General features: G+C 38.6%; 1 protein-coding gene across 4 annotated transcripts in view; it reads right to left on the bottom strand.

Annotated features, from left to right (window-relative positions):
- Positions 1–27,422, bottom strand: part of cdh23 (cadherin-related 23) — a 239,459-nt gene that overhangs the window by 48,129 nt on the left and 163,908 nt on the right. For all 4 annotated transcript variants that reach the window (XM_046836156.1, XM_046836155.1, XM_046836159.1 and 1 more), the window contains 15 exons: positions 23,529–23,634; positions 23,125–23,252; positions 20,785–20,857; positions 18,126–18,242; positions 16,745–16,857; positions 15,697–15,804; positions 13,565–13,754; positions 13,011–13,156; positions 12,594–12,813; positions 11,835–11,987; positions 11,443–11,556; positions 8,586–8,734; positions 3,840–3,900; positions 2,002–2,150; positions 631–766 (listed from right to left, as the gene is read on the bottom strand). In XM_046836156.1, the coding sequence (XP_046692112.1) occupies positions 631–766; positions 2,002–2,150; positions 3,840–3,900; positions 8,586–8,734; positions 11,443–11,556; positions 11,835–11,987; positions 12,594–12,813; positions 13,011–13,156; positions 13,565–13,754; positions 15,697–15,804; positions 16,745–16,857; positions 18,126–18,242; positions 20,785–20,857; positions 23,125–23,252; positions 23,529–23,634 (1,963 nt within the window). The remainder of the gene's footprint in view (positions 1–630; positions 767–2,001; positions 2,151–3,839; positions 3,901–8,585; positions 8,735–11,442; positions 11,557–11,834; positions 11,988–12,593; positions 12,814–13,010; positions 13,157–13,564; positions 13,755–15,696; positions 15,805–16,744; positions 16,858–18,125; positions 18,243–20,784; positions 20,858–23,124; positions 23,253–23,528; positions 23,635–27,422) is intronic.

The following is a 27,422-nucleotide window of genomic DNA, read 5'->3' as shown; positions in this document are numbered from 1 at the left end:
GCACCGTCTTTTGCACCTTCATCTACTATATTGTTTACATGCTTTTTTTGCACCTTCGACTTTATTATATTATACTACACTGTTTACTACACTGTTTACTACACTGTTTACTACACTGTTTACATGCACCTCTTGACTGCTGTTGTATTTTTGCACTACATTGTGTTTCTTATATTCACTCCCGGATATAGTTTCTACAGTTCACAGTACTGTATAACCAAGTATACAGTAGGTTTACTGGTCGGCGCTATCTTGGTTTTGTGTCTTGTTTTGTGTTGTCTGTCTGTACTGTTTTTTGTCTGCACTGTTTGCACCAGGTTGCACTCGATGCACTTTATGTAGCTTGTGTTGTGTTGTAGCTTTTTGTTGTTGTTTAGTGTAACACTAGGGTTCCGGAGGAACGTTGTCTCGTTTTTACTGTGTACTGTGTACCACTGTGTATAGTAGAAATGACAATAAAAGCCTCTTGACTTGACGCTGCCTAGTATTTCATATATACTTTTTTATTCAGCTTATATATATTACATATATATATCATGACTGGATGTAATTTACAAAGGAGACAACTCTAAATACGTAACAATAATGGATTTAAAACATTCCCACATGAAAAACACATACTATACACACCTGTGTCTGGGTCAGTGGCTCGTACCACAATCACAGAGGTCCCGATTCCAGCTGTTTCTCTCAGGCCGAGTCTGTTATACTGCTGCTGGGTAAACACTGGACGCTCATCATTAACATCCTCCACATACACTATGACCTGCAGAATCATAGAAAAAAAAAGAGGCACTGAGGGAGACAGATGGAGGTGAAGGACTTCTTTTTGTATGGTAGATGATAAGGAAATTCACTGACATATAGAATGTATACACATATATACATACATACATACATACATACATACAAATAAAAGTTAAACTATATATTATATAGATTATATTTTACTGAATATTATATACCTAAAATACTATACCCAAAATTATCCACCTTTTCTACTATAAGAGAGTCCAATTGACTGGGAAAGTTCTTCACTAGATTTTAGTATAATGTCCTAAAACCTTGTCCCAAAAGTGTTCAATGGACTTGGGGTCAGGACTATTAAGGTGAACCATGTCTTCATGGACCTCGATTTGTGCACAAGAGCATTGTCATGTTGGAACAGGTTTAAGCTCTTTAGTTCAAAACCAGGGAGCACTTCGTCACCCGATGTGTGCTTTCAACATTTTGGCAACAGTTGAAGAAACATGTGATGTTTAGGTGGCCACAAGAATTCGCAATATAGTACTTACAATGGTATAAGCAACAAAAAAGTATAGCACTTTTTTCAGATAGAATATGGCACACTTCCAGGTTTTATGTATTATTTTTCAATGTGTTTTGGTATGGTTTATGTCCTGGGTCTGGCCATGCCATGTAACTGGTTGCTTCCCCTCACATGTCCTTGTTGTTCTCAGCTTTTTCCGTTCAATCTTTGTATATTCTGTGTTCAAATACAAAGTATTGTTCAGTGTTTTAAACCTGTCCATATCAATCCTTTCGTTCCAGGTTTTGATTTCCTGGTTTTGATCTTGTCGTTTTTTTTTTTTTGTCTTATTCATGTCATGTTTCCCTTAGTTCATGCTGTCGGATATAGTCATCTATAGAAACAACTAACAGGGTATGACGGCTATTACACATAAATAAATCAAAGATGTGTAAAATTTCAGGGGTATTGAGGTAATTTTACACTTTCTGACATCTTCGAGATGTTAGACTTTCATGAAAATAGGACAAGATCCAGTCCTATTAACAGAGGCTGGTGAGGTAATGACTACAGCTGATGGAAAACCAGCTTTAAACTTTAAATAAATAACAATGACAGTGTTAAGGAACAAAACATGTTTAAATGAAATGAAAATCCTTAAATAAGCACATAGCACAAGTATCCATATGTACGCACACACACACACACACACACACACACACACACACACACACACACACACACACACACACCCTGACGGTGCCACGCATGCTGCCCTGGTCGCTGTTGTAGGCCTCCACCTCCAGCAGGTGGGAGCTACTGGTCTCTCTGTCCAGAGCCCGTTGTCCTCGAGTGATCAGGCCAGACAGAAGGTCTATACTGAACTGACCACCACTGTTACCTACACAAGACAAACACACATTATTGTATATCAAGACCAAGATATCTAGAATCAGAGGTAGTTGTGGAATAACCTTTTTTTTCGGACTATAAGCCGCTACTTTTTTCCCCACGTTTTGAACCCCGCGGCTTAAACAAGGAAGCGACTTATTTATGAATTTTTCCTGGGTTTTTCCCGGTTTCACAAACTTCAAGCCAAAAAACTGAACTAGTTGTGAGAGGAAGGAGGAAGACAGTGAACAATGACTTTTTTGGTAGGCTACTGTTTAGATACAAGCCGTTGTAACGCATTGAGTCTGGGTGAAGGGAGAGCTCGCTAACTCCAGTTACAACAGAAATTATATAAGCACAGACAGGTTTCCAAAACTCGTGCTTTTTTATTTTTTTTGGCAACAGCGTTACGGGTTAGTCCAAAAACTTAAAAATGAGCATCAGAAAATAATAAGGACATAATCCTCGGTCTCCACACATGCAGTAATAGCGGAAAAATGCGGCGCCAGGCTATTCCCAAAATACCGCTCTGCTCCTAAAGGAAGCGCAACATATTTCACCCGTTACACCGTGTAACAGACACTGTCTTTCGTTGAAGCCTGTGTAAAGTTCATTAGTTTCAGTGCAGACAGCTTATACACAGGTGCGGCTTATTTATGTTCAAAATAAAAATCTTTGTCAAATTCAGTGGATGCGTCTTATATATGGGTGCGCTTTATAGTCCGGAAATTACGGTATATGATACATTATAGATACATATGAAGCAGCTACTGATATGACACGTTACGATTCGCCCCTATTACGACGCAGTGCGATCCGATTTTGAATTGATTCAACACACCGCGATTCAATGCGAGACGATGCAATGAAAAATAAAATACAATGCAATATAATTCAATATATTACAGACAGTTCACTTTTATTTCTTTAATTCAGACACACAGCAAATCATCAATTTAGTTAAGTGCCTTCTAATGCATGGTGCTTTACAAACAGGTCTTCTGTCTGCAAGATATATATACACACACATTTAAATATAAATTTTTCCCATGCAAATATGTTAAAAACTATAGCAGCTTGTATCTGATGCACACTTTCGGAAATTGATGAATCACAACCCTGACGAAACACATACAGACACGGGAACCTTGGAGGCGAAAAGCACCAGTGGTTCCACGTAGTCTTATATGCTGGACAACCAAGTAAAGTAGTTCTCAATGTTTCATTGCTCAGCAGTATCCTGAAGCTGTTTAAACTCTCCAGGAACACTGCTGCACCCAATACACTCATACACACCTGTATAATTAGCACCACACCCACTCATTTACTCTATAGTGTAATAATAGAGATCATCTCTGCATAATCACCATTAAAGCTCTCTTTACGCGCAGCTGAACTGAAGGAAATCCGCCCCTAGGGTCACATTACACAGGACTCGGAGTCTGAGACACACTCAGTGTTTACATGACTGTGGTTTCTCATTACTTCCTTCAACTCACAGGCTGTTTTTCTCTGAGCTGTGTGGTTTTTTTCTTGTTGTTTATTGGGTTTGCACAGCACCTGACTCCGTTCTGATGTGTGCTGTGTATTCTTGGCTTGTATGGTCACCCTTGGATCAGGTGGCCATGAAGTCATAAACTAGAAACTCATAAATCGTGGGTAGAAAAAAAATATGTATATAAATAAATAAAAAACTCACCCGAGATAATTCGGTATAGAACCCTGCCATTTTCTCCCTGGTCTGCATCTGTTGCCTGGACCTGTCCACACACAAACACACACACACACACACACACACACACACACATACACACACACACACACACACAAAATGAAGTCTTATAGCAGTGAAACCTCATTTACAGCTCAAACCATAAGCACTAACAAGTGCACACACAAAAACACGCGCACACACACACCTTTTAAAATGTAGCTGATACCATTAGAATTCAAGTTCCGAAAGCAAACATTAAAATAAATGAAAGTCTTATTTATTTGTGATGTTTTTAGTCACTAGTTAACAGGTTGCCGAGACAACATCAGCTTCACAATAGTGGCCTGAATCAGAGGAACCACACTAAGAGGTTCACACTCACACACACATATACACACACCGACTGAGCAGGGCCCCTTCTTCAGACTCATTAGTTTTATAAAAGGTTTTTGGGGACAAGCAGAAGAAAGAGGGCGCAACGGGAGGAGGGAAAGAGTGAGAATAAAGAGTTGGGGGGTCTGATGAATAGACCGGGATGTACCATATCTGTTCCTGCGGGGGTCTGAAACTTCACACCAGCGCTTTATTTATTAGCAAGTCACTATAAATCGCTCCATAGAGAGTTTCGAAGAACACCACAGACTAGTGCCTTGGATGAATATGACGAGGCTAATAGGGTTGCGCTGTCTTGACGGTTTCTAAAAGACGAGTCAGATTTGTCAGGATTTTGAGCGCTCCCTCTTGGGCCTGCCAGTCTTTTTTTTTTCCATGCTTGCTCTTCATCTCAGAGGGGAAAAACGGAAAGAAAGCAACGCCACTGCGACGACACATTCACTGCTTTTCCAAGGTAAAGTTTTGTTTTTTAGTATATAGTTCAGAAGTTTGTGTGTGTGTGTGTTTGTGCAGCTTGTATGGAAGTCACAATAACCACCCACAAATTGCATTAAAGTGAGTATATGTGTCTTTTCTATTGATGGGATTCTTCTAATGAGTGAACGAATGGCCTTTTGCGGACATTTCCTGGCATTTCGGACTAATTTCACATCCCAGTGTGTGTTTGCTAAACGCTAATTTTGTGATCAACCCAGAATTTAACACACTGACATTTCCGAGGACCACTGAGGCGAGCGAGGGGTGGGGGTTACTCATCATCAAATCAAGCATGTTGTATGTATATTCATGTCTGCGTGTGCAGGAGGAGCTCATTTGTATTATGCTAAAGAACATCCTGGAAGGCTCACTTGTTCAGAAATAGATCTCACACACTAGTAAAATCACTGCAAAATTGCAGGCGTGTATATAAGCAGACCAAAACAGCCTTACAAGGACAGGAAGAACTGACATTTTTGACTTACGAGGACAATCAGCTTTTAAAAAAATGATGATAACAAACTGTTAATGATGTGAATGGAAGGTCCTTATATGGATAGTGAAAACAAGCATGTGTGTGCTGCTTTTAAATACTTTCTGACTCGGAAAGAGTTCATGAAATGCTTAAACGAATCATCTGAGAACTAATATGTTTATTTCGTGCAATGACACGATTTGCCACAAAATTTTAAAGGGCCCAAACAAGCAAAAAAAAACTCCACGACTCCATGAAAACATAACATCCAGACCAAAAAAAAAACATACCCAAAAAAGGTCCCGAAAGCCTTAATCTTAAAACAACAAAATCTGCGTTCAGGAGGAAAAAAACGCAAAACCTGAAAAGATCCAACCCACTTTTTACACCCACAAAAACCAAATATATACTCAAAATCAATGCAGCATAAAGAGATAAACAACCAAACCCTAATTTAACAAACTCCTGCCCACAGAAAAAGATTAGCCTTATAATGAATGTACAAAAGGCCCCCCTTTAGAAAACTTACATTAATAAAACAACCACATTAAAAACAAAAGAATTATAGATTTTAAGCCCAAACTCTTTGTACTTTGTATTACTCAGCAATTAGACAAAACCTCTCATTAACCATAAGAGAGGTGAAAAAAGAAAGTCTGCTGAGAGATGACTGTTTGCAGCTGTTATAACGTAAGTGACAACAGGAACAGGATGTGCCAAAACATCACATGAAACTATACTCCGAGGAAAATATGATGTCCTTTAAATTAAAAAATGCACCCGAATCACACCAACAATTTTAGCATCCATAACACTGATTTGGATTCTGTGTAGCGGATGTATTTTAGCCCAACATACTTCACATGTGCTAAAGAAACGCCTACATATACCACATCCTGCGCTCTGCACAGAAACCCTTTGCAATAATCCACAGTCCAGATCAGAGCCGCTGATTATATTCTGCTTGTTCTCTTCAGATCCAGACATCATGGATTCCACAAACAGCACCTCTAACCTCACCTACACTACTCTGACTTTCACCTATCTGCCCCCACTGACCAATCTTTCCACTGCTGCATACTCTGAGCTTCATCACCCGCTTCCCACCATCATCGCCGCTGTGTGTCTGTTCCTCGTGTTCGGAGGGTGTGTGATCGTCCTGGCGACGTGCTTCTGGTCAGGAAGGTCTGGCGCGTGTAACGAGGGATGTGCTCCAGGAGAATGCGAATTCACCGGACAGGTGGCATCCGACGAGCCTCAGCTGAAACTTTGGAAGCGCCTCGGTTCTGGACGATACTCGTTTTCCTCATCGTTTCGGAGAACTCCACAGCGTTCTGCACTGAACAAATCTAAGCGTTCGTTTCAACTGGAGCAAGACAGGAAAGAACTGCAAGCGCAGCTCACTATACCTTGCTTGCTACAGTACGCTACCGAGATTTAAACACGAAAACACAGCCATGTAGGGCAACTAAAATACTCGGTTAACAACTCAGCGCCGTGCTCTTTTTATATTTTAGTTCAATTTCACACTCAAGAATGCAACTCTGAGGCCAGGAATCCGGTAACTAAGAAACTTATAGTCATAAACTCAGTGGTGGATAGTAATATATGGCTCCAGTAAAATTGCTCCCTTTAAACTTAGATCTGAGTAAAAGTACAAAAGTATTTGCCTTCAAATGTACTTAAGTATCCAAAGTACTATGATTTATTATGGCTATAATGTCCTATTATCATTTTTGTCACAAGACTTTTGCTTAATCAATTCAGTTTATGTGAAAAGACTCCTAGCACACCAATCTATTCATAGAATGATATTAATGAGTCAAACACTGATATCAATTACAATTATTATGATCCCAAAACTATCTGTTCAATTACTTCCTGCAATTAAAGCCACGGGTGCTGTGGCAAGTTAGTTTCTGGAAGGTTCTTCCATTATTTATTCCTCTTAAAATGTTCTGCTCGCTGTTGACTTGACGCTGAACTGTATTCTTGGTGCTAAGTAGATACCACCAAGCGATGGCATTTGGAAAAGCTTTTGGAAAAGGTTGTCTCCCCAGATGAAATACTTCAGTAAAGTACAAAGACTGCAAAAAAAATCTACTTAAGTACAGTAACTAAAACTTTCTTTCGGCTTCTCCCATTAGGGGGCGCCACAGCGGATCATCCGCATGTTTGATTTGGCACATGTTTTTACGCTGGATGCCCTTCCTAACGCAACCCTCCTCATTTATCCGGGCTTGGGAACGGCACTAAGGCTTGTGCAACCCTAATGGCTGGGGTCGGTTCCCTGACCGGGGATCGAACCTGGGTCGCAGCGGTGAGAGCGCCGCATCCTAACCACTAGACCACCAGGGAAACTACTTAAGTACAGTAACTAATTACAATTATTTCGTCACTGTCCACCACTGAATAAACTTTGCTGCAAATGGACGACATTAATAGTGACATAAACCTTAAATACGGTTCTGTGATTTATTCTATAGGCAGCTACTATTTAGTATCATTTTACAGTGATGCCATAATACATATTCGAAACTCACAAACATAGTCATCCTGTATACAGTTTAGCAGCTTTCAGTTTTTGTGGTTTAAAATGTAATTTTGTTCAATTGTGTTCAACACAGCAGGTGTGTTTCCTGTTGAGGCACACACACATAGAGAAAGTTAACGTCATACATTTGTAGGAATTGTGGAAAATCCATTTCTTTGTGTGGAGAAACAAGTTCAAATTTCTGACACACAAACAACTTCTGATATTTCCAATGATCCAATACATAATTTCTTGAAATGTTTGCAAAATACCTTACAGTAGACATGGTTAGCTTTGTCTTAGACACCCTTTTTCTACGTTTTTTAGATTTCATTTAAATTCTTTTCTACAAAACTTGGCAATTGTGATGACTGAAGCTCTGCCCCTGAGCATGGGGCAGCCTGAATCCTGCCCATGTGGGCCTCTATGAACAGGGTGCTTTGGTTTATTCAAACAAACAAGCAAACAATTTAATTACATTCATCATGAATAGAGATATTGCATAGAATGTAGATACATGGCAATAAAAAAAAAAAAAACAGGGTCTCTGTTTTTTAACAGCATTATTTTGACGAATAACTTAAAAACTCAAAGTGATTAAAGTCTATTTTGAATTGAAAATAAAAAAAGATTGTTGCACGGTCGCACGCCAAATAATGCCAAACGCAATGTGTTACACATCTATATACCAAAATCACAATATTTTCTTCAAAAACTTTGTTACTTTGAAGTAACAGTTATTTGGTTAATTTCAAAACGCTAATTTTTATATATTATATCAGAGTTTGCACTGTTACCTGTGGTATGTTTGACATATTATATGCCTATGTTTTTTATGTTATTTTGTCCGTACCTGTAGTACACTGGTTCCTCTCGGGACGTTCTCCAGAATAGTGGTCTCGTAGCTGTTCTGAAGGAATATGGGTCTGTTGTCATTGACATCCAGCACTTCTACATAGACAGTGGCTGTGCCTGTTTTTCTGTCTCCAGCCGGACCGTTATCTACAGGAATAACAATACCATGCAACTGTCAAGAATTTGGTCAATTGAAGAGGAATGGTCAAGGCAACTAAAAGGTTGTGTGTTCGAATCCCAGAAGTGCTCAAGGTTCACACCTGACTCCCAATCTTGTTACATTGATGTATTTCTTTTCTGTTTTACTTGTAAATTGATTTAGAAGCAAAAAAAAAAGCATCTGCTGGATGGATACACATCTGTAGATTGCAATGCTACATCAAACACGTTCATCAAGTTCATAACTCGAAGATACATCTTTGGGGTGGTCTTTTATTGTAGAAATAATACTAAACTTGTCAAACTAACAGTATATCAATAATAGACTATAAAGAAATATCCTTAATTAGACAAATTAATTAAGAAAAAAGTATTTCCTTAATGTACATAAGTTTTAGAACACCTTAACATTGGGAAAAATACAGTGTATACAGTGTAATGTGATTTTGATTGGAAAATAAATTAATTTTGGGTATAACTAGGACTGTTTTTATATTTATATATTGTTATATTTTGTTATATTGCTGTTCAAATGGATTGTTTTCTCATTAATCTGCACTCAGTTCCCCATAATGACAAAGTGAAATTCAACCCTAGAAATGCTGTTAGTTTATAAAAAAAATAACTGAAATATTGCATGTACAAGGTGGAATCAAAAAGTTCCAAGACTAATGTTGCTAACTGCTGCTATTCTGATCACGTGTGCTACAACGTCTGCGATTTTCTCACGGACAGCACATGGTAGAACAAAGAGCAAACGTGAAATTCTGCATGAAACTGGGCAAATCTGCCACAGAGACTTTGGACATGACACACGTTTGACGTACGCCAATCGACGTTACGAGTCGTTTGACGTGTTTTGAGTTTTCAAAAGCGGTAGAACATCACTAGAAGACGACAAGAGATCAGTTGACCTTCAACGAGCTCAAACCTGGGAAAATGTCGAAACCATTCGGCAACTTGTGCGTAATGATCGTCAGCGAACAATCCACATGATTTCACCTGCACACCCAACCTACTCACCAAATTCTGGCACATATTTCACCCTCTTCCAAAAGATGAAGGTCCAGCTCAAAGGTCGGTGTTTTGACACCATTGCGGAGATCCAGCACGAATCGCATAAAGGTGCTTAAAGAAGACTTCTAGGACACGTTCCACAGGACACATTGCTGTACAAGGGGACTATTTTGAAGGTGATAGTGTGTAAACGTAGATCAATAAAGTACTTCATTGTAAATAGAGCTCGTTTTGACCCTTTTTGATACCATCTTTTACATAAGTATTCAGACCCTTGATTCAGTACTTAGTTGAAGCGCCTTTAGCAACAATTACAGTTTCAAATCTTTTTGGCTATGACTCGACAAGCTTGTCCCAACTGGATTGGGTGATGTTTTGCTATTCTCATTGGCAAATCCTCTCAGGCTGGGTCAGGGGGACCGTCAGTAGACAGTTATTTTCAGTTCTCCCCAGAGATCTTCAAAAGGGTTCAAGTCAGGGATGTGGCTGGTCCACTCGGACATTCACAGAGTTGTCCCTAATCCACTCCTGTGTTGTCTTGGCTGTGTGTTTAGGGTTGTTGTCATATAGGAAGGTGAACCTTCGGTCCAGTCTGAGGTCCTGAGGTCTGTGGAACAGGTTTTAATTGAGGACATCTCTGTATTTTGCTCCATTCACCCTCAACACTGTCCGGTCTCTAAGTTTCTGCTGCTGAAAAACACCCCACAGCATGATGCTACTGCCATCATGTTTCACTTTTGGGAATTTCCATAAGAAAGAACATTTAGAAATGAGGCCAAACAATTCAATCTTGGATTCAATTAACCAGAGAATCTTGCTCCTCAAAATCCTTTACATGTAACAGTTCAGTTTTTTTTTTAATACTTTTACAGACATTCTGTTTTTACTTTGTCGTTATGGGAACCGAGTGGATGAGAAAATTTGAACGATTATAGACTTGTAAAACTAAAAAACTTCAATTTATGACACTTGACAACATATTAAAAAACACAATATCTACGTAAACTTATTTAAAGACCCTAATATGTACTTTTTATATAAGAAAAGCAAACATGACCATATTATTGCTTATAAATGTATTTTTATTTGCCAATAACCTTTATGAAAAAATCTTTCTGATAACATGAAAAAAGATGTGCTGTAGCAGGGCAAAGTGGCTGTAAATATACATTTTCTCTTAATGGTGAATTAGTTTTTTTTAATATTAATTTCCATTTCAACACAATTTAGACCTGATTCAATTCTCTAAAACTTTTGATTTTAAATCCTATTCGGCATTTATTAAAATATGTTCGTGTGAATGAGTAAAATTAGCATGCGTGAGTGTAGCAGTAACACGTGAAGGGTGTAAAAAGCTAAACTCGGTTCTTGCCACACACACTGCACCTATACCGCCAAAGTTTCGCTCCAAACAGGAAACCTCAAGGCTGCCTGCACTATTCACGCAGGAAGTGAAGGTGTTTAGCATCATATGTGCATCCTGCTGCATGCAACACTGAACCTGATTACTAAACTTACCTGTAGCTGAGACAAGACAACACACGCACGCACGCACGAACGCACACAATCACATACACACACACACACACACACACACACACACACACACACACACACACACACACACACACACACAGACGCAATCATGGATGGCTACAGGTGCAGATTAAAAGGCTCACCGATAGCTTCGATGATGAGGGTGTATGAGGCTTGTGTTTCTCGGTCCAGATCCACCACTGTGCGCACCACACCGTTCCTAAAGCCCACGCTGAATTTTCCATCCTGATTTCCACCTGTACCACACACACACACACACACCCACACACACACATATTCAAAGTGCGATGTTTTCTATTTCACATTCAACACTATAAAATAAAGAGATCAGTATCCAAATTTAACACACACCTGAGGCCCCAACACCTTTATACATTATTACGTATGTCATAATCATGTAAATGTGCACACACACACACACACACACACACACACACACACACACACACAAATCTGTCCCCAACACACTCTCTGTAGGGTGTAGCAGTATAACCCAAATTGTTTGACCTCTGACCTGTGATAAAATAGCTGAGTTCAGCATTAAGGCCAGCATCGTTATCAGAACAGTTGAGCCGCACGACCACGTAATCCCGCGGAACGCTCTCCAACACTGACGAGTTGTACACACGTGGGAAGAAAGTTGGGGTCTCGTCATTCATGTCCAACACTAGAAACAGACGGATAATAAAATGACAGGCAGGGAAAGAGGTGACGATGATTTTGTGCTAATTTGGCAGGTTAACAATGATAGAAATGATAGACAGAAAGATAGACAGGGAGACAGATTAACAGCCGGAAGTAAAAATCGATAGACAGATCAATACACATATCAGCAAACTGACAGACTGAAAGACAGATACAGGGACCAACTAATTCACCAAAGGCAGGCAGGCAGACAGACAGACAGACAGACAGACAGACAGACAGACAGACAGACAGACAGACAAAAAAGGAATTACATAACAGACTCCAGACAGACAGACGGATGGATAGATGGACAGAGAGAGAGAGAGAGAGAGAGAGACAGACAGACAGACAGACAGACAGACAGACAAACAAATTGATAAATAGATTGCTAGACAGACAAACAGACAGAAGAGCAGATAAACCACACAGAATGACATCCTGACAGCAGACGAACAGACATAGACTGGCAGACAGACCAACAGAAAGACACACAGACCAACCAACATATCACCAAATAAATAAACACCGAGACAGACAAATAATCATAGTTAATTAATTAAAATCTGATACTCGTTTTGGATCGTACCTGTGATGGTGAGGGTGCTTGTGGAAGTGCGTGGAAATTGGCCTGCATCAAACGCCACTAGCCGCAGCTGGTACTGAGCGATCCGCTCACGGTCGAGTACAGTGGTGGAGAACAACACACCTGTGCTGCTGTTGAGACGAAAGTCCAGCCGGGGAATGCCCATCTGAAGTACCAATGTCACCGCCCCATTCTCCGCCTCGTCTGGGTCCTGGACATGCACCTGCATGGCCACAGCAGAGATATTATTCTGTTTGGGATAATTGCTCATAATTTGGGGCTGTACTTATAAATGTGTTAAACACTTTGCAACAAAAGCAAAAATGAATATTTGAAAATATCTTGTGATATATTTTTCCACATTGCTCATCCTCAATGCATGCTCAAGAAACAAAACTAGACTGAGTAACCCGAACCAACCCTGAAGACAGACGAGTCGACAGGAATCCCCTCGGGCACCTCGGCGATGAACGGCAGGTTGAGAAAAGTGGGGTCATTGTCGTTAAGGTCCAGCAGACTGACATAGACTGTGGTGCTGGCTGAGGAGCGCAGTGGCGGATTTCCACCTGAAGAGGGCAGTAGACACACACAAACACACACACACACAAACACACACACACACACACACACACACACACACACACACACACACACACACACACACACACACACACAAATAGACAACCTCAATCTTGACTTCTGTTCAGTCATAAAATCCACTCAGGTGGAAGAAATCATTAAGAGGAAAGAAAAATGGGGCTGAGAAGCGATTATAGAATCAGACACTCAGTCAATGGGACATGGACGGGACAAAAGCAACACTGCATTTGCTATATAAAGGCTGGTCTCACTACCAAAAACAATTTCATTATACATGAATTGTATTGGAATTATTTAATAATTTAATATGTAAAATCAGTTTGTTTTTTTTCCCCCTAAAAGACAGAATGACTAACAGTGTGTGCTGTACTTACGATCAGTAGCCGAGATGACAATAGTCCTCATAAGCTGGGCAGCTCGAGGATCCAGACTCTCTCTGTCCAGCACGGCGCCACTGGTGCGGATTTTACCGGTTCTGTTGTTGATAACGTAATAAGGGTTTGCTGGACTGATACTATACACGACTGTCCCGTTCTCACCGTTATCAGCATCCAGGGCCAGTACCTTAAAAAAAAGAAAAAGACAGAAATAAGTGGCTGACAGGGTGGTAAGCACACTGTCCTGACACTTTGGCCCCTGGCGAAATCGAATGGTAGGCACCTAACCCACCCAAAGGGCATGATGGGAGATTTCTGTGCCTTGAGGCATAGCACAATGCTGTCTCAACCCTTTCTGTTACATTTTTAAAGAGGCGATCGCTTCACAGCACTAACGCAGAAATGCTGCAAATTGCCTAATTGGTCATTAGAGAAAACAGAGCGTCTTTCAGTCTTCAATTATTGAGAAAAAGACGACAAGGGTACTAAAAAGGGGTGGGGAGAAAGAAAGAGAGAGAAAACTGAGTAGGCACTAAATGTAGCTTATGCTCTTACAAGCAACATTAGAAAGCAGTGTATTTTAAAGTTCACTCAACTGAGTTGGATTGTAATTACAATTTTTTCTGCTTTATCTCTCTTTCTCTCAAAAGTACACACACACACACACACACACACACACACACACACAGTACAAGTGTGCATTTGTAACCTATATAAATCTTTTCTGTTTTACATGAAACCTGCTTAGCAACACCCTTTAATCAACACCCTTCCATTCCTTCTGAAATATATTTATAATGATTATTATGTGCACAAAAAAAAAAAAAGGCGAAGTACGTTTCATGTAATCAGATTTTAACCTTATTAAATGCTTCGCTCAGTGGAAGTTTAAATATTCAGATTTCGGGAATGATTTAAATCTAAACTCTGATGCATCCTGGCAGTCTGAGAGGTTGAAAATGTATTGCTATTGGCAATGAAACAGAGCAGAGGATTGTACTGAGGCTGCTTTATAAGTTACAGGTGATGACAATAAGCAGAATCGAAATTGATATCATTTTTAAAAACGGGTCATGAAAAAAGGCGGCCTCCTTTTTCAGTTTACATTCAACAGTAAAAGTGTGTACTTCATACTCCATACTACACACTAGGAATAGATAGAGTCACCGATTCGCATTTGTGCATCGGCATAAAAGTTAAAGATGTGATACATCGATATAAAAAGTATTTTTTAAATATTTGCATCAGTAAAAAACAATTTACAGGCTTTTTTAAATATAATTAGTAGTAGTTGCGCTATACTTTTATCATTTAGAAATTTACCAATATTTGATTTCTTACATAGAAAACAGATTGACATGGCAGAGGTAGAGCTGTTTCTTTCTGGAGACAGAACAGGAATAAAATACGTCTGGTTTTATTGAATCTTCTTTCTTTTTTTTTGCAGTACAAAGGCGTGTGTGTGAAAATGCCTTGCGTTAAAAGTCAGAAGGCACTTAAGTAAAATGATTTGCGGACTGTCGTCTGAACCAAAGAAATCAAACTATCTACCTTATTAAATTGATTGAATCGTATTGCATTGTGTTGAATCTAATCGAAATCTGATCGTAATTGCATCGTAATTGGGATGAATTGGAATCTGATTCACGTGTATCTTTAATGTATCTTATCGTTGGTTATGCATCAAGATGCGAATCGCATAGACCTTAATTATGGAGATGCTCCTCCCTACTTCACACACTCTCACACACACTGTTTAAAAGCCATTTAATTCTTTTCCAGACGTGATAGGGTAATTACCTCTGCAGTTCACCCCAGGCTACATTTTGATTAGTCACCTGAACCTCTTAATTAAGCTTCGAGTTGGCATGTTCATGAATGGACATACAAAGAGGTTTAATTGGCAAATAAACATCAATAACAGAACATAATGAAAGGGCAATAAAGGGCTAGCATGGACACCTTTTTAAGCAGGAGAAGTCTATTTAAGAGGTACTACACGAATTGAATTTTTTCTAATCAAACACAGTGCAGGAAGTAATCTATAAAAATATCCAGAAACTCAAAAGTAAAAACAGTGTATTTTCTGATAGAATTGGATGTTTAGCATGAAATTAGCAAGGACTCACAGAGATAACATCGGTGTTGATTGGACTCATTTCCACAACATTAGCGAGATATGGCTCCTCCTGCCACATGGGGGCGTTGTCATTAATATCCAAGACAGTGATGTTGACCTGCACAAAAAACACCTCAAATATTTATTAGAAGTATACAAAATATAGCATAATATAAAAAAGGCACAAAATCTAGTTATTTTATACTTTGAGGAACGGGTTCCTCAAGTGTTCTCTGAGTAGTTCCAGGTTCTTGAAACCTGATCAAGTGCTTTTTGAACATCCCATTCCAAATGTCCCCATTTTGCTCTTATAATAAGCTCCACTCTTCAAGATTTTGGAGTGTCCCTGTGGAGATTTGTTTGAGACATTCAGCCACAAGGGTGTTGGTAAATTCAGGTGCTAATGTAGGTGAGGTGAGGAGGCCTGGGGTGCAGTCAGCATTCACATATATCTCAAAGGTGTTCAATAAGGTTGTGGGTTAGAGCTATATAGCGGAAGATCTTCCACTCCAGCCAATGTAGAGCATATTTTCATGGAGTCTTTTTGTGCACAGGGTCATCGCCATGCTCGAACAGGTTTGGGTTTCCAGGTTTAAGTGAAGGGGAAAATATCATGTTAACACGTCCAAAGACATCTCATACAATTGTGGTTGCCTCCAGACTTGTGGTAACTGTTTGTGGAACAGCATCCCAAAAGTTTTTACCCATGGAGTGTAGCACCTTTAAATGTTCCCAGAGCAAAACCCACAAAATCCACCATGTATCTACAGTAGTAGTTCATATGTATATGGCTCTTCTACCAGATTATCAAACATTTCACACAATTTCCCTCATATTATATAAGAAATAGAATAATTAGGGTTTGGTGTGGAAGAACTGTGGAATATTGTGACGTGGCTCAACACAATGCTGAGTCAACTATTTTCCCAATAAGAGAAAATACTGAATTGTTTTGTTCCTCATTTACTATTAAATTTATTTTATTTACTACACAGGAGACAAAATCAAAAGTACATCTCGAATATCAAAAAGGAAAGCATGTCGCACTGTGCTATTACCGTGGCGATGCCGGTTTTCTGCAGAGGCCCCACCCCTCCATCCACAGCTCGCACTATCAAAATGTACTCAGACTTCACCTCACGATCCAGCAGAGCAGTGGTGGTGATCTCCCCTGTAAACACACACACACACACACACACACACACACACAAAATACACAAACATTTCACCTTCCCATCCATCATTGCTAGTGGTGACCATTCCTACACACAAACACGTTGCATTCCAATCCCGTTTGAAACCTGCCCTCAACACTGTGGTCAGGGCGTGCATGTGTGTGTGTGTGTGTGTGTGTGTGTGTGTGTGTGTGTGTGTATATATATATATATATATATATATATATATATATATATATATATATATACACACATACATACATACATATACACACGTACACATATATAAAGGGTTTTTCTTATTTTAATGATTCACTAATCCAATTTGCATCCAAGCCAATGCTCATAAGGACGACATTTTGATTTCATTCCATTAGGTCAGCTTGCAGACTGGATTAAAGCAACTCGGGTAATGACATTATAGCTGCTGCTCCTACATTCAGTTCGAACGTTAAATCGCATTTTCCCCATTGTTTTATGACGAAACAGCCATAAATCACAATGCCTTCTGGGTATGTTCTTCTCCTATGTCTACACAAGAAAAAATAATTCCCTTGGGCCTCTACTAAAATGTAATCGATCTCAATGTAATAAAAGCGATTTAGTAACAAACTTTACTTCAGCTTATAATGTATCAGAATGGCTTTTAAGGTGGTCGTAAGGACCCCCGTTAGAGGAACAAAAGACAAGAATTTGATCAAGTTGGGTTAAAGTGGAACCAGAGCACAGAGCACATTTTAGGGCTAAATTAAACTTTTTAGCATCTAGTATAGAACTTTGACCTTGACCAATGGCTTGGCACATACTATATAGATTATACATAATAATCTTTTTTTTTTAACAGTCTTTAACAGTTACATCCCAAAGCGCTTGTTACCATGAACATCACCATGAACGGTCAAATCGTCAACGCTGCGCTTTCAGTAGTTTCGTTGTAATGCATGAAAAGTGTCTTATGAAATAATATAATGTTTAGTTATCGCTAAGACAAAAAAAGATTGAAAAAAGAAAAATCGCATCAAAATGTCACGTGATTGATCTGGTTCGTTGTGTAAAACTTTTTTTTTTTTCAACAAAATCCAGATCGAGGAAAGGACACGACTTTTTTCTGAAAAAAAAATCCAAAGTGCTTTTTTCATTAGTTTGATTAATCATTTAATTTAATAAATATGTCTGAGTAATACCTATCTCATGTCTCTTCCAGCACTAATCATGTGCATGTGTGTGTGTGTGTGTGCGTGTGTGTGTGTGTGTGCACGCTCACCTGAGCGTGTGTTCAGTCTGAATTCAGAGGGGCCCTGCAGTGAGTAAATGAGCGAGGCCTGGCCAAATTCTCTGGAAGCATCCAAATCTGTTGCTGTCACAAATAACACAGTCGCCCCTGAGAGAGAGAGAGAGAGAGAGAGAGAGAGAGAGAGAGAGAGAGAGAGAGAGAGAGAGAGAGAGAGAGAGAGAGAGAGAGAGACTATTGTCGAACCCTTCTGACTGATAATGAGCTTATGGGAGTGCAGCCAATAACAGCGGCAGATAATAGCGATAGAGTGCGACAGAAAACGCCCTGTGCACCAACACGTGGCAAAAATGACAGAATTCTAAAAGCAGATGAAGTAAAATCGCGACTCGGAGCCGCATTGATGAGTCAGGCGCCGAGAGTGTTTATGGATTTTCGGATTATCGGGGAGTTTGGCAGAGAGAGAGATAGGCAGCAAGCCAAGCACTGGCTCTGATCAATACGGCTCGAGTCCAAACTAGACGAGCCGCCACAATCTCACATGCCACCGAAGCAACTAACACACACACACACACAAGTGCATGTAACTCTCACACTTATGCATTCACAATAAGGTCCCATAACATCTTACACACACAGTTTTATAGTAAAATTGTACACACACACACACACACACACACACACACACACACACACACACACACACAAAATGAAATTCTCTCCATCCCACACTCAGCATTACACCCCCAATTCCAAAAAAGTTGGGACAATGTGTTACATGTAAATAAAAACAGAAAGCACTGATTTGTAAATCTCATAAACATACATTTTACTCACAACAAAACATCAAAAACATATCCAATGTTTCAACTGAGGAAATGTACCATTTTAAGGATAACTGCATACTGCATCTACAGTATGAGACATGGTTCTGTATTAGTAGAGTCCAGGTGCTGAACTGGTCTGCCTGTAGTCTAGACCTTTCACCATTTGAAAACATTTGGTGCATCATGAAACAAAAAACACAACAAAGGACACCCGGAACTGTTGAGCAGCTTGAATCCTGTATCAGACACATATGGGACAATGTTCCTCATCCAAAACATCAGCAGCTGGTCTCCACAGTTCGCAGATGTATACAGACAGAAGACGTGATGCTACACAGTGGTAAACCTGGCCCAGTTCTTCACAAGTTTTTTGAGGCCTGTTGCTCCAAAAAATGTAAAAAGACCTTATTTTTGTCTTTTGTGTTTAATTCTGAATAAAATATGTATTTATGAGATTTGCAAATCATTGCATTGTGTTTTTATTTACAGTTTACACAGTGTCCCAATATTTTTGAATTGGATTGTATATACTGTAGACACATTTTTTTGTCACTATATGTAAAGTTGGTCCGCTAAAAGAGAAACAACTACAGTGCGCACATCTTACTCACACACACTCTCACATACATACACACACGCTCACACACACACACATGCTCAGCATGGGCCTTTTGGCAGACACTGACCAGTGTCAGTGTAATTTTCTCAGGCGATTGGAGACAGATCTATTGTCTGGGACAAAAGCATCGAATGAATAAATGCATATGAATGACAAGCAGCTCTAGAGCTGAACACTCAATCTGAGCGAAACCTCTCGCCCAATACACAACGTAGCCGTGAAGTGATGTGAGCACTAAAGAAGGAAAAAAACAGAAGCAAGCAGGGGCAAGAGGAGGAGCAGACAAACCTGTGTCCACAATGACAGTGCAGACAGATGAGGGTAGACGAGCACAGAAAACACGTCGAGTGTCTGACTTTAATTTCCAGTCTAAAGTAGTCTCGACTTGTACAAGTTCGTGTGAATGATTATTCGCATGTTCAGCTGGTACACAGGGGCATGTCTAAGGGTGAAATGTTTTTTGGACACCACAAAACACTCATGAAAATGTAAAAAAAATTTTTTAACCCTAACCCTAGATCTCACAGACATTACGAAATAAATTTTAAGGATTATAAATAGTAAAAAAAAAACATCTGCAGATTCAAGATACACAAATTTGTATGGTCCTGTCAAGCAGACAAAAACATGAATAGGCTTTGCACGGTTACATGATGTACAGCTGTAATCACTAAGGGTGTACTCACTTTTGTTACTAGCTATTTTGACAATAATGGCTAAGTTTTCAATAATATTTACAATATATTCTATAAAGTATAAATTATATACATTTACATTATAATAGAAACTTTTTATACAATTTTTTTATAATTGAAATCACAAGTTATTAATTATAGTGTTATTAATTATAGTTATCAATTATACTGGTTATTTGTTTATAAAGAATTTCAATGCACGAATCTAAATTGTAACAGTTTGCTGGGGGAAAAGTGATTTTCTTTTTTTTTACAATTTATTAATTATCCATTATTAATATTTAATAAGCGACGCTCAATGTCTGATTTATTCCCACCCTGACGAGCATTTCCTTTTGATGTTCACAGAGATTTGTTTATTGTGAAAAGTCGTTCCCCTTTGTAAAGCCATCATCTGATTGGTTCAACAGAACAAAAGTGTTCAACTCGAACTAAGGAAGTGGGAATTACTGATGGACCATGAGCGCAAAGAAAAGGAGAAGCACTCGTGGTGAAATCTCCCACTTGAGCAGAGTTTCGTGTTCACTTTGAACCTGGTTCTCTAAACGTACCTGCAACCATGTTCTCGGAGATCCGTACAATATACGAGGACTGGCTGAACTCTGGAGGATTGTCATTTTCATCCTAAAAAAAACAACAGAGCAAATAATGAGATTTTGAGGATCTTGAGGGGCATCAGCTGTGTTCATTTTTCATGTTTTTGTGTTCATTTTTTCCCATTTCAGAAAACTCTATAACACTGTCTAACTACTACAACTAGAAATAATAACGCAATTATTAAAAGCATCAGTTGTGTTCATTTTTCCTGATTTTGTGTTCATTTTCCCCATTTCAGATAAACCTATAACACTGTCTAATAACTAGAAATAATAACGCAACTACACCATGTTGCTACATGTGTGTAGTGTTTTTTGCTGCTAGTGACAGGCAATAAGAACAAACTTTTTCCACTTATTAATGAAGAATAATGTAAAATAGAATCTGACAGATTTTGTATTCTTCCCGATAATGAATGTGGGCTGTAGTAGAACTGATATACTGCATTCTCTCATACAGCCACATGATCCTTTAGAATAAAATGCAAACATTTTGATAAGGATTCATTTGCAAAAGCAGCACATACGGAATATCGCTAAGCCCGGCTGGTGGTTTCCCTGTTAAGAGAGAGCTTTTATGCTGGAAATTGGCTTTGACTGAACTGAACTGAACTGAAGCGCATGGTAAGGGTTAAATAAAAAAGAAAAAGAAAAAAAAAAAATCAAAAGGCTTATTTTCTAAAAGAGTTCAAAGCGCTATTAGCCGGAGCTGGCCAAAGTCACTGAATCATTTCAGCCTTCAATAAGGAGCTCAAAAAACCGTGACGAACTTAACGGGTAAATGCAGCGTCATGCCTTTCTTTGTATTCCTCTTTAATCATGGTTGAAAAACAAAGAATACACATAGTGACTGACAATCTTGCTAACACACAAACGCACACACACACATACATTTAAACACACAGCTGACTAAATGGCTTGACCCCCTCCTGCCGGTCTGCAGCAACTGGAGCAAGTCTAATCATAACTATGGTAATAAAGAAGAGGAAATGTCAGAGAGAAATGTTCACGGGTTCATGAACTCGGCCTGCAGACTCCAAAAAGTTCAGAGAGGAGCTCAATTAACGCACGCACACATATATTCACAAAATACGCTCGGCAGGCAGAAGACACCAAACACAAACCCTGCATACGTCATTCCTCTACTTGCTTTATTCTAATTGAATATAATATACGTATGGAAGAATGAGGAGGGCACGCGTTATAATGTATTTTTCGCTCTATTCTCGGTATCACAACGTAATTTTCGTGATCTCGACATAACAGATGCTGCTTTTCCTTTCTCACTACTAAAAAAGCTCTCTAGCCTTCTGGTTAGTTCATGTTAGTAGTGTAAGTTGGTTTATTTAATAAACTGTCTGGAAAGAACAATCCAAGCAATCAACTAACCTTTACAAGCATTTATCACAATGAAAAAGATTTTTTTTCTTCTGTGACCACTGAATATATTACGACCCAAAATAATTAACTTTGGTGAATCCGTTCCAGATTAATTTTTGTTGAATAAGAAACTATTGCCCCCTATTTTCCTTTTTTTTTTTTACATGTTCCCTACAGGCTACTGAGTGTTTTTTTTTTTCTAAATTCTAAATATAGTGTTGAATAGTGGATAAGCTGGAGTTTAGGACAGTCCATCCAGAATCTGTCTAGCTAGCTTAAATATAACGCTATATTGCCCATGGTGTTATAATAAAATTACATTTAAATTAAAGCTTTTACCTAAAAATGTTGACGATTGTGTCGTTTCGTGTTTTCATTTTAAGTAATTAAATCTTTAAGTCTGAGTCTAAGCTTTAGTTGCCTTCTATGGACATTTCATATGTTCCCATTTTGTCCCATGATTATTAATTTTTGATTGTTTCTGTCCCTGTCTCTTTTATACAATGATACATGGCCAATCAGCACCATTTGTGGGGATGGTGGGGGTTGGTGAGAGGACACCAGTGAGTGCCCCCTGCCTCGCAGTCGCCCTCTCCCTCCCTTTATTCATCTTTTTTTCTGCTGAAGTTGAATATACAGTATATGTATACAATTTTGCAATGCGTATTAAACGTGTTTAACCTTTTTTTATCAAAGGATGTGAAGGATTTGTATGGTGTGGGGGTGAAGCATTGTGGTGGAAGGGCGGAGCCATTTGTTAACAAGACGAATCTTGCCTAAGGAGTCAAATAGGCTAGAAACGGCCCTGACCCCAATCACTGATTTGCTCCTGATTCTTCAACCTGCACTTTACTCTAATCCATATTTTATTTATAACTATACACTTTAAGATTTGTGCGAGTGTAAATTACTTACAAACAGCTCCACAATGATGGGGACAGTGCTGTTAAAAGGTGGAGCTCCTCCATCGATGGCCATCAACGTCAAATAGATCATTCCACCAGGAACCTGCTCGTAGTCTAGAGGTCTGTTCACTGTGATCACTGAGAAAAAAATAGGAACGGAAGGAATCCTAATATAATGTCAAAAAAGCCTCGGAGACTCAAAACGCAACACATATGCGCATCATCTAAATAGACATTAATCCGTAAAGGCCCCGGTTTAACCTGAGAGGTTGAGCCGAGTGTGCAGTCTTCTGTAATCTCATAGGTCGTCGAGCTTAAGAATGCATAACCATGAGCTAATCACTTTCATTTGACATTGTACCGAGTTTAATTTAACGGCTGTGAGTTAGGGAAGGTAGCTCGGGGCGCACGTACCTGCGTAGCCCTCCACCATGGTAATGCTGAAAAAACTGCGGAACTGAGAGGCGTAGATGATGGAGTAGGTCAAGTCGTTATTAGGAGGAGAGTCTTCATCGGTCGCCTGATGAAACAAAGAGCCAGAGTTTTGCTTTTTTTTTTTTTTTTTTTGTCTGATTTGTTCAAATCATTTGAGTCAAACGCAAACATAAAAGAAGTGATTAAAGAAGATACAGACTAATTAGTCAAATGAATTCCAGGGCAGTAAGAATAATTATACTGGGTAAGATTTCTTGAAATAGGAAAAACATATCCAGGCTTTAATACGTTTCAAATAAGCATAAAAACACTTATTCCAAACAGTCGATTTAATCAAATTACCTTAAAACTATCTTTTGGATTATTTTCAACAGTTTGCTTTTCTAATTTGTGTAAAACGCTCTTAGATTTACTAAACAAGAGAATTCCTTTTAATTAAAAAACAGCCATTATTATTTATTCTGTCTTAAAATAAGACAAAGCATTAAAAACAAAGATTACTATTAAAATCAAGATCACGCGTACGTGCGTATTGTCGACAATTATTGATTTAAATGGAAACTGTCTTGTGGCACACAGTAGTTACGGTGCAAAAACGAGGCAAAATCATTACTTACTGCTTCTGAAAATACTTAAACTTATTGCAACATAAAACAATACTGTATGTATTTTGCCATTACTGAACACTGACAGATATTCGACATGAGAAATAGAAATCAAACTACACAACAACTTCGCAAAAAGTCTTAAATACTTTGTATAAAGAACAAAGTTAAAAATAAAATAACCATACTGGATAATGTTTGGAAAGTTTGTGCTGACTTAAGACTGCAGTCTTATAATTTGCTATAAGGTTGCCATGTGTGATTGGAGTTTGACATAAAACAAGTCCTAAGGACGATTATTGAGCATTTTTTACTGGCAACCTTCAAACCAGTTATTACAGCTAAAATAAATTGATAAAAGATACCTCAATAATGTTTCTGATGGCAATTAAGCTCAATTTGCAGGTGAAATAACCAACTTTAAGCTTTACTAACTAAAAAAGGATAAAAAATCTTAAAACAGTCATAACAAACTTACATAATCTGCTCTTGCATAGTATTTTATTCTTAAAATAAGATCAATACGATTTTTATGGCTAGAAAAACGATCTTGACTAGGTTTTTGCAGTGCAGACTGAAAATGAAATCCGAAACCAATGAAAATAAAACAATAAAACTATAAAAAAAATACGTAGAGATTTCAGACTAGTTTTGATTGGATAAATGAATAAATAGGGTAAATAATCAACTTTAGGGTTGAACTTCACACTGTTGCCATGTTATGAAATTCAAATTCAAATTTAATTTGTCACATACAGTACACACGGAGTACGACATGCAGTGAAATGCTTCGACGTTCTCATTCTATGACAACTGAAAAATGTTTCTGCGCTCGTCGGATCAAACTCGTGAGTGATTCAGTCTCGGAATCAGAATTCGCGAGAACCCAGGAGCAAACTCGTCCCCACACACACGTTGCAGAACCCAACAGATAAATCAACACGTCTGAATGTAAGCAAACGCTTTGTGACAGGCCCGTTTCCAGCCATCTGTCTATCATCGCTCAGGGTACCACTCAGATGAGAAGTGTGATTAGCTGACTCGAGAGACGCTCAAATCCTGACATGACGTATTAGCCGATAATACAGAGGCCTAGATGCCGAGACAGGAGTTTAATGAGTGCTAAAGAGTGAAGTGATTGGACCAGACAGCAGGACACGATGAACGCTGACAACACTGGAAATCTACAGATGAACAAAATGCTGAAAAAAAGGATTAGGAAGGGGAGCTCCAAAACATTCTCAATTAGATGAAGCGGATACAACATTTTTTATATATATATAAAATAAACCACACCAGGTCATCCGTCTCCAAACCCCTCTGTCCTCTACATTTGCCTCTTTTACCCCAACTACCTGCATGTCTTCCTTCACCACATCCATAAACCTCCTCGTGGGTTTCTTTTTTTTCCTCCTTCCTGGTATCTCCATCCTCAGCATTCTCCTACTAATATACTCCATGTCCCTCCTCTGCACATGTCCAAACCATCTCAATCTCGCCTCCTGCACCTTGTCTCCAAAACATCCTACATGTGCTGTCCCTCTAATAAACTAATTTCTAATCCTGTCCATCCTCGTCACTCCCAACGAAAACCTCAACATCTTCAGCTCTGCTACCTCCAGCTCCACCTCCTGTCTTTTACACAATGCCACTGTCTCTAATCCATACATCATCACAGGTCTCACCACAGTCCTATAAACTTTCTCTTTCACTCTTGCAGATTCCCTTTTTTATATATATATTAGAGAAAAATGCACTCATCATTATTTTATTCGCCAACTCTTAAGATATAAGTATCTGATCAGTCATATTATTATTATTAGAATTACAGAAATAGCTAAATCTCAATCTCCTAGGCAAATAGATGCAAACTTTAAGCTGTTAAATATATATTTAACACAACTCTTAGGAATTGACTAGAAAAAAAATAGTTTAGAAAATAAGGAAAAAAAATAGCCAATTCTATGCTATAATCTTCCCAGTTTCTTGCCAGCTGTTTAACATTGTTTCTGATTCTGACCTAAGTTTGCCGAATCAAATCCAAATATAAATTAGTCTTTATTTAATGCACCTGTGATCGGACTCCTACTGTGGACTCAGGCTTGATTATTGAAAAGTCCATAGTAAAAAGATTTGGCACAGACGTTTACACATTTAACACATTTATTGTATTTACTCTGATTCATTTACATATTATTTTGAATAAAAAAATTACTGGAAACTGAATTAACATGAGATGATGGATGTGATTGTTGTGTGTATATATATATGTGTACTGGCTACGCACTGACACACTTGTGGGTCAATTTTCTTCAAGCGCTTTTAGGACCGGATGTAAGATTTTCTTTGAAAACGTGTATTAGCATTTCTAAGACTGTCTTTTTGGGCTCGCCATCTCCTGACATTAAATTCTGACATGCCGTATTTCTTGGCTGAGTGACAGTTGTTAGATAACTCTAACAGATAAATAAGATTTTATCACCATGAGTTTAAAATTTGCATTAAAACCTTCCTGGCCTCAGATGCTGGTTTACTTGGCCGACTTTTAAACCGCTATGTTCTGGACAGTCACTCACCATCATGCAGCCCTGGCACTGTAAACGACCGTAGTTTATTAGGTTGCTTCAGTCCATATATATATATTATATACATAGAGCAGATATTCCCCTGTCCTCTACATCTGACTCTTTCAGACCAACTACCTGCATGTCTTCCCTCACCACATCCATAAACCCCCTCCTTGGCATTCCTCTTTTCCTCCTGCCAGTTTTGGATTTTGTTTTCCCTTAATAATAAAAACTGCATGTTTTGTTCACTTGTGTTATCTTTTACTAATATTTAAATCAGTTTGGTGATCTGAAACATTAAAGAGGGATAAACATGCAAAAAAATAAATAAATCAGGATCCAACACTTCTATATAATCCAAACACCACTATATATATATCAACCAGGCATAACTTTATGACCACCTGCCTAATATTATGTTGGTCCCCCTACTGATGTTGTCCACTACAGACCAGGAACATCCCACTAGAACTGCAGTTCTGGAGATGCTATATCTATAGAGAGAATATATATATATATATATATATATATATATATATATATATATATATATATATATACAGGGAGTGCAGAATTATTAGGCAAGTTGTATTTTTGAGGATTAATTTTATTTGAGGATTTAATTTGAACAACAACCATGTTCTCAATGAACACAAAAAACTCATTAATATCAAAGCTGAATATTTTTGGAAGTAGTTTTT

This window comes from Silurus meridionalis, chromosome 2 (genome assembly GCF_014805685.1).
Source record: "Silurus meridionalis isolate SWU-2019-XX chromosome 2, ASM1480568v1, whole genome shotgun sequence".
NCBI lineage: Eukaryota > Metazoa > Chordata > Actinopteri > Siluriformes > Siluridae > Silurus > Silurus meridionalis.
This window is presented reverse-complemented; position numbering and strand designations above follow the sequence as displayed.